This window comes from Hippocampus comes, unplaced genomic scaffold (genome assembly GCF_001891065.2).
Source record: "Hippocampus comes isolate QL1 unplaced genomic scaffold, H_comes_QL1_v1.1 scaffold237, whole genome shotgun sequence".
NCBI lineage: Eukaryota > Metazoa > Chordata > Actinopteri > Syngnathiformes > Syngnathidae > Hippocampus > Hippocampus comes.
Genome location: NW_017806159.1, coordinates 854,331 through 863,220, shown reverse-complemented (window position 1 = coordinate 863,220; position 8,890 = coordinate 854,331). Strand labels below are relative to the sequence as shown.

The following is an 8,890-nucleotide window of genomic DNA, read 5'->3' as shown; positions in this document are numbered from 1 at the left end:
CCCCCCATGAAGTGGCGTGATGTCATCTTAATGTAAGTTGAGGGGTTCGTTGTTTTTAGTGGACAGCTCTACTTTACGAACGGCAAAAGGAGAGATGGAATCCTTTGAATGCAGTTTCATTGAAAGGGGGAAAAAAAAGTCGTCTGCACCGCAGCACGTTCGAGAACGCAACTCCTTCTTCCGGCTACTAAAACACTTCCTGTTTTCTTCAGCCAATCAGACGCTCTCAAAATAAACATGTTTCAGAAATTATTAAAGAGAATATAATCTAGGTAACTTTAACATCAAAGACAATACTGTAATGTTCAAACACAAAATGAGAAAAATTAACAATTTAACAAAAGCTTACATTCATTATTCACGGAACGGTGGAACTTTGAACCGTTCAGTCACCAACGCTGGCTTTCCTTTTTCATCCTTAGAATACTTTTCTCATCTAAGAGTTAAAATAGAAATTGAGGGGTAGTTTTCAACTTTGAGGCTGAGTGACGGGCATGAAAAAAAAAACATCTTGATGATGTTAATTTTGTGTTGTAGCCATGTTGTATTGAGCAAGCTGGTGGATAGTGGAAGAAAGAGAAAATGAATATGGGATGCGTGAATAGAAACGGCAGACTATTAAAAAAAAAAAACAGTGTTGCTGGCTAGCACTTCTGCATCACAGTCAGGGCCAGGGTTCGAAGCTGTATCATATTTTCATTTTCTTCCCGTGCTTGTGAAGGGTTCCTTGATTCCATATTGCCCGTAGATGTGAGTGTGCACTGAAAAAAAAAATGTGTTGAATTTGGTTGATCAAGCAGTTCCACAAAATAAAATCATCTCGATCAGGATAAATTTTTTGAAGTAGACTATACATATCATTTCAAAAAAAAAATATCTGGATGCAGATGATTTTATTCTGCGCAACCACTTGACAAAATAAAATGGAGTAACTTCAACAACATATTTCGCAATAGCTGCCCTGCAACTGACTGAATGGATGAATGAAAACCATCTTCTGCATATTAATGGAGCCTATGGGAGTAGTTGTAGTGCCCGTTGCACTGGCATTGAAAAAGCAAACAGTTGTCTTGAATTAAAAACAAATGAGCGGAATTCAAGTTACTTCCGCATATAATGCTGATGAATGCACTTCACTGAATTCTGTTTCGGGAGGGTGATGAATGAACAAATGGGCCTCTGGAGCTCGACAATTTTCACTGTGGTTAGGCGTGCGTTTTGGAGGCGAATCAGCTCTGACAGTTCAACATAAATCACCTCCCGACTTTAACAGGGAAACACACGGATCCACTAAACAGTGTTAGGATATGAATTTAGTGTAAAGTAACAAGGTGGTGAATGGCCAAACGGGGCATGTATTCAATTCAGTCAAGAGTGATGAGGATGAAACTTCATGCTGTATTTTTTTTCTATGCCAGTACCCCTTTAATCCTCAAAAGTCATATTTACAGCTTTTGAAGATTACATCTCCATCCTCCTGTGGCTTCCTCTTTAGCCTTTTTACCTGTGAACATGAAAGACTTGATGGCAACAGAGGTCGCTCGGGGGGCTTGCGAGCAAAGGGAGGGGCATTGGCGAAATGTGTGTGTGTGTGTGTGTGTGTGTGTGTATTTGTGTGTGTGGATGAGACAGATAGATTTCCACCTTCAGCAGCTGCAGTTCAAAGTCAGCCAGCAGACATCAGAAGCTCGGCAGGACCCGGCTTGTCCCCACCGGGGCCGAGCTGCCTGTCTGCGGGCAGGACTTTCCCTGAGGGCCCCGGGACACTCAGGCGGCACCATGAAAACAATTATGCAGACAGGCGGAAGGTGCGCCCGCTCACAACCGCACACATAGCCCCAAAAGTACTTTGGCGTACACGAGCGCTCTCCCGTGGGATGGTGTAACTAATTAAGTGCTATTGAAATAAGTTGGTAGCGAGGTCACTCAGGACAACATAAAGGCGGCCTTGTTAGCAGAGCATAACAGATTATCAAGGCTATGATGAAGCCAACTAAAGTGTTTGTAACTTGGGGCTGAAAGCTTTGCACCAACATGCAGCTTGCATGCATAACAACGCCGTTTCTTTAGGGATGTTCCTTTCATGCATGCAAATAAAGCAACCTCTCTGCAATGTTATGCACTTGGCAGCCAAACTTTACATCTGCATTACATGTGTTTGGCTAGCCCACACCGTCCAGTCAAATGCACACCATGTGACTTTATTGAAGGAAAGTTTCACGAATCAGAACTAAACAGACAAACGTGACATGGATTTATTTTCGATCCCACAATCCCTGTCATCCTCAAATGTAAAATGTAAGCTAAGTAACAATGAGGCCTGCTTCGAAATTTCCCAAAGTCTTGCAGAAATCTGTACCGGCATTCCACCGCTGCTCAGAGGTCTTACCTGCAGTCCTCTCCAGAGGTAAGTGTGGGTGGGGGGGCCACAACGGTCTGCTCTCTCCAAAGATGTTGCACTGTTGGTTCAGCTGTCAGTCCTGGTCCAACTTGTGCAGGATCAACCTGTGATTAGCATCACTGATGGACTGCCTGACTATGAAGGTCTCACTCCAAGCAGCTGAACGTGAGTCTCTGCATCCACTTTTTAGTGTGCATGTTGAGCGTGTCTGCAGGCTCCTCCTTATTGGTGAAAAAAGTGGGAAAGTTTCTCCGCCCCTGAGACAGAGGAGAGCAGGTAAACTCCTGGAATGGAATGTGCGTGGCTGCAGGTCCTGACTCGACTCTGCCCTCTAGTGGTCATAAATAGGTAGTAGTACTAACAACAACAAGTTTGGAAATTTTTTCAGCGTGTATTCGATATCGTTGATATCCATCTTCAGGTCAATGTACTACTGTGCTCTTTGTCCTCAATCGTAACATAATGAAGCCCATTAATAGAACAACTATCATAGTTATAGAACGTCAGTCAAGTAATTTTCCACAACTGATGGCACGTTTGGCCGACGAGAAGACAAAAATATTGTTCGTAAAATAATTTGTTGAACTTGGTACCACTATTAGGCACAACCAATAGCGTCCTGCACCCTACTGGTACCACGAAAATGCCCCCAATAGTGGCTTTGCCTCACATACAAGGACATGGAGTGCATACCAAGTAAATGGTAAAAATGACCAAAATGGCTTTCCGTAGACCCGGACTTTGTTCTGACTCCAGATGCTAATTCGAAATCACATCAGTGGAAATTGTCTGTCACATACCAAAGACGTCACCGCGGCTGTTTAATACACACACAGCTAAATTAACAATATAAATGGAGCATTATTGGCTCACGCTTGACGTTCTTTGCCGTGTGAAATAAAGATTCACTGCAAAGAAACTCAACTAGGAATTAGCCTTTGCGTGCCTCTGCGTGTGGTGAGCGCGTATACGTGTGATTCAGTGTCATGTAGACCATTTGTTGTGCGAAAAGGACCGAAGCTTGGTCTTGATCTCCCTTCCTTCCTCTCCGCCGCTTCTCTGCCACAGGAAGAAAGAGATAAAAGAGCTGCTTTGAAAATTCGGGGAGACCTGTAATTACTTGACGCTCCCCGTTTCCTTGTGTTTCTTTCTCTCTGACCATATTCTTGTCTCCTTGCTTCTTATCTTCACTCGTTGGTGGTCATTCACTTCTTCTTCCTCCACCTGCTCTTTCAGTCGGCATCCCCGTCTGACTAAATCTGCAAAACTTGTCATTATTGTTGAGCCAGGGGCATTCTGAGAGGGGGAAAAACGAGGAGGAGAGGGGAAGAGATGAGATAAAATGAGATGAGAGGTTAAATACAGGATGAGGAAATGATAAACTTGAAGTGTAATGCGATACAACGAAAAAAGCAAATGTACACCGCCACAAATCTCTATTCCGTATGATGGATGGTGTCAGAGATAAATAAGCCACAGCGCCACATAAAACGATTAAATGTGACGAGATAAGCAATGTTTATTGGGTATTTTAACATGCAGTCAGACAGAATAAACAACGATTAAGCCATAGATTGATGAAAATGCCACATATAAATCATAAGATGAAGGATGGAAGGTTTGACTCAAATTCCTCAATCGACCATTTGGAAAACAAGAAATAAATCAAATGAATAACTAATGGAAGAGAGGAAGCTTGCCAAATGTTCTGAACTCCCGTTTCCATGTCGGTGTTGTATTGAGCAGAATAAAGCTGTCTCGAGGAATTGTGTCACAGTGGAGCTCATGTTGAATTTTTATCAGCTTAGCAAACTTGGAAGCCAATATGGTGAGGTCATCAAAAACAGGAACCCAAGGCAGAACGTGTTACCCATCCTTCCCTCCATTTATCCATACTACTCGTATCCAGGGTCAAACATTGTCATCTTTCAATCAGAATTAAAAATAAATAAATACATAAAATTTATCTAGACTCTCTTTGACATTTTAGCACCCGTTAGCCTCCCTCGTTCTCGCACATTTACAAACTGCTCCATAAACAAGGAATAAAGACATGGTTTCCATGGTGACGGCCGCATCGGCTAACCTACTTTTGCATGAGCCGACCGAGTCCATTGGTTGATGAGGGGAACGTTGATGCGACACACATGTGGCTTTCCGTGTAAATAATATTTGACATAGAAGCACAGTCGATTGTTTTCGTGATGCTTATTGGGAGTATGAGAAAGAAGAGATTGCAAATAATGCTTCAGTCAGGTGAGGGCTGCATTTGCGTAACTTCCGTAAGTGATGCGGCGCAAGAAATAATGATCTGGATTTTTCATGGCGCTTGATTATTGCAACGATGAAACAAAGTGGGGAAAAATTTGAACGTGATCTCAGCTGGTTATTTCTACTTCACCAGATGAAAATAGATATTTTTTTCAATTGAGTTGTACAGGTCAGAGGTCAACTTTACACAGATCCAATTGGCTGGCTCAGTTATTTGCCATGTTGTGAAAACTCTGCGATGGGTTGTAATGTCATAATTTTCGGATCGATCCGCGATGCCATTGATGGGATCTGCAAACAAATCCTATTTACTCCAAAAACATTATTTTCTGCCTTTTCCAATATTATCCCCCCCCCAGCCCCCCACCAGTTCCACACATTTTCTGAAACATTTTAACAAGCGTGTTTCGGCAGCCGTCCTACTTTGCTTTCGTGAAGGCGCGGTGCTTTTGTGTCGTATAATTTTGCCTTGACATCTCTCTACCTGCACACACATTCACCCGTCACCTTTTACATAATCTCTCTACCCTGAGCTTTTCACCGTGGGAGGCAATTAGCCCCCCTGACCTTCACCGTGCAAAAAGTCGCATACTGACACACAGGGACGAGCACATGCACTGCTGATCCCTCTGGCGCTGGAAGATTGCAAGAGTGGAGCAGGTCTGGACAGGTGGACAGGCAACGTAGGCCGACTGATAACTACATGTGGCTGCCAATATTGTGTTAACAGATGACAGGATTTTTAGCAACACACACACGCCAAAGAGTGGATTAGAATGTTGGTCATATCTAGGCGTGCCAGGGAATTGGGACCCCATAAAATATTACTTAAAAAAAAAAAGTCATTTATTACCCACCTGTCAGTGATGAGCCTTCAGAACTGTCACTGATTTTATCCCCCTTTGTGGCACCTCTGTCAATATCTGTTCACTTTCTTTAATTAATCGAAATCGTTCTTGAACGTTCCAATATTCCACGATAATACTTGTTTATCACTCGCTATGGCAATCAGACCTTTTGAAATAAACAAAACAAAATTGACGTTTTACCGCTAGGTGGCAATAAAAGCCAATTTATTCTTTTTTTTTCATGAGAACACAAGTTAGGGAGTTGCTTCTCTGTGCAGGTAGATAAGATGGGGAAATTTGAAGGAACGCACATAAGTGTGGTCAACTCTTACAGGCCAAAACGATACTTTATACGAATAAAATCTAACGAAGGATCCGTATCAAAGGCAAGTAAAATGCTCAAAACATTGCGCAGATTTACAGAACCGTGAAGTCAATCCACAACGAGAAACACACGAAACAAAATGTTTTTGTACAGGCTACTGTTAGATTAGATTGTAATCTAATGTTGTCATGACGCCCTTTGTGATACAGACACGGCCTACCTTTAGGGTTGTTAAATCGGTATTGCCCATATTGAAAAGGGTGAGCTACTTTTTTTTTTTGCCCTCGCACACCCACCTTATTGTTGCGATTACTTCACTCGTCCCGAGCTTAGTCCTCGAGCTTGTGTTGATTGACAAGTTGTCTCGTCTCGACGTTCTTCATCAATTCGGCTGTGCGCACGCGTCGCGATTGCGATAAGTGATGATGACGGGGGTGAGGATGGCGACGAGAGCGTGACCTCAGCGCCTCCAGCACAGCCGCGGGAGACGCGATCGCGCACACCCGGAGAGACGAGGGGGAGGGCGTCGGACGGACACACGGCGAGGGGAGGCACACAGACACACTGGAGACGACCCGGGGGAGGAAAGTGCACGACGACGCGCGCGGGGCGTCCCTCGACTGCTTCCCGTCTGCTCGCCTCCCAGAATGTTCTGTGCTCGCGGTCCGTTCCTCCGCCACGAGAACCAGCAGCCGCTGCCGCCGCCGACGCCGCGTCTCCACGGAGCCTGAAGCCCAAATGATCACCCTCTCCGCCGACATGGACGAGTCTTCGTCGTTGCTGGATCTCTTGGAGTGCTCGGTGTGCCTGGAGCGCCTGGACACCACGGCCAAGGTGCTGCCGTGTCAGCACACCTTCTGCCGACGCTGCCTGGAGAACATCGTCAGCTCCCGGAACGAGCTGCGTTGCCCGGAGTGTCGCATCCTGGTGGACTGCGGAGTGGACGACCTCCCGGCGAACATCCTGCTCGTTCGCCTCCTGGACGGCATTAAACAGCGGCCTCAGCGAGGCGGCGCGGGCAGGCAGCCCGTGGCCGGGGGCTCGCTGCAGGGCTGTGCAGCCGGGATATCGGCGTCTCCCCCGGGCAGCGCCGCCAGAGAGCTGCCCGTCGCTACCCGGAGCTCTCCCGTTAAGGTAGCTTCTCTCCTCACTTTTTCGTTTGCACTTTTCGAATTAATCGCATCTCACACTTCCTTGGTACTTGTTTCCATTCTGATGTGACAAGAAGGATGACAACAGTGCCGTCGCTGCGCTGCAGTGCATCACTGGGAAACATCAGATGCGGCGTGCAAATATTCTTTCAAGATGTCCCGATTACCTCTGATAGTTTGTCGCTATAAACCGAGGATGAGTTGATTGCTGTGTGTGTTTTTTTTAAAGAGGTGTGCGTGCTCACATCTTTGCATCACAGATTGTGTGATGATAGTGATGCATCGCAAACTTACCTGGCAACACGATGCTCTGTTACATACAAGCAGCAGGAGATTGAAGTGTGATGCGCTTAAGTGAACAGCACAATCGCACTGCAGATGACTCATCGACTGAATAATGTGTGATGTCCATGAACTGTTTTGTTGTCACGCTGTATCTTTGATCTCACTTGACATAGATGGACTTTGGAGTGTCAATCTGTGCTTTACGCTCCTTTTAAAATTCACTTTCATGGCCACAGTGGGTGACCAAATCCAGTGGATGTCTGCAATATATCCAAGGCATTGTTTTGCAACATAACGTAGAGCAGTTATAGTTAAATCACGTGTGTCCAAGAAATTGCGACGTGTTCTATATTCCATATACAGTCGAACCTCTTTTTAACGTACGTTTTCACCGCTTTAACGTTCACATTTCGAAGTAATTCATTTTCCATTTGCCAATTTTAATTACAACGAACACCTTTAGAACGTAATCTTCATAATCACGACCAGATTTAAAATAGGGAAAAGGACGTCATTACAAGGAACAGTGGGAGGCTAACTGCCACGGAGACCTGGTTTATGAACAAAATGTACAGCCGGGATTCCCCTCCGTTGCTGAGCTACTGACCGACTCGTACTTTGTTGTACTTCCGGAGGCACGGCGCCGTCCTCATGTGTGGTAAACGGAAGCAAAATCCGCTCTCTGTGAATGCTGAAATCGTTTCTCACTTTCGAAAGGGAATCTCCCTCAGCCCAGACTACGAATTGGCAAAGTCACCGATTTCGACGATCATTCGTAGTAGCAACAAAATCATGCCAGACGTCGAGGCCAACTGATTGAAAGATGATCGTAAACGGATTTGGGGTAAAATCCGTCTTTCTTCAAGTACACATATTTGTAATTGACATCTATATACTGTATCACACGTTCGTGTTTTTAACACCGATAAATGTTCAGACTGTGTCATACATCGTAGTTGGCGGCCATTTTATTGAAAACGGTTACAACGAACTACCACCATAACGTACAGATTCCTTGTGTCTATCAAGGGTAGCACCAAGACAATTGTTTGTGTTTTAGATCAGACTCGGAAGTGAACTCAACAGAGCAGAAAATCACTGTCTTGTTTTGAGCTACGTACGCCAAGGTGGAATCTCATGATGGCCATTTAATGCTTTTTAATGGTCCCCACAGATGAAGCTGTCAAGAGTTTAATTTCGAGCATGTGCTTATGAACGCATTTTTTCCGAACTCCAGTTCATAAACGCTACTCCGGTTGGCTTCTAATAAACTCAGGAAATATTTGTTGCCCCTGGTCAGTTTTAGTGTCACGTTTTTCATCTACCTCAACTCGACTAAACCTCTAACATTATGCAAATAATTTTTCCCATCCCACAAATTTGAAACATATTTAAAAATAGTATAACACACTCGAACATAATAAAAGACTCTTTTTTTTTTTTTTTTTCAAGAATTGCTTTGTGCCCGTTCTCGAAGGCAAAGCTTGCTCCCAACAAAGCGTTTGGTCACTTCCAGTTGAAGTTTACTGTAAAACGGACACAGAAACCAACAGAGAATCAATCTTAGTGGAATTAAAAACAAAGATATTTAACGATACTGATCATTGGT

General features: G+C 44.4%; 2 protein-coding genes across 3 annotated transcripts in view; one reads left to right on the top strand and one right to left on the bottom strand.

Moving 5' to 3' along the window:
* The window catches only part of edar (ectodysplasin A receptor), a 26,887-nt gene extending 24,231 nt beyond the window's left edge, over positions 1-2,656 (bottom strand). The window contains exon 1 of the mRNA XM_019895343.1: positions 2,390-2,656. The gene's annotated coding sequence lies outside the window, so the exon portion shown is untranslated. The remainder of the gene's footprint in view (positions 1-2,389) is intronic.
* A 1,741-nt stretch (positions 2,657-4,397) lies between these two features.
* Positions 4,398-8,890, top strand: part of LOC109531301 (SH3 domain-containing RING finger protein 3-like) — a 74,649-nt gene continuing 70,156 nt past the window's right edge. Inside the window, exon 1 of one of the 2 annotated variants that reach the window (XM_019895532.1) lies at positions 4,398-6,979. In XM_019895532.1, the coding sequence (XP_019751091.1) occupies positions 6,584-6,979 (396 nt within the window). In that variant the 5' untranslated portion in view covers positions 4,398-6,583. The remainder of the gene's footprint in view (positions 6,980-8,890) is intronic. The other variant, XM_019895531.1, reaches the window with a different exon arrangement.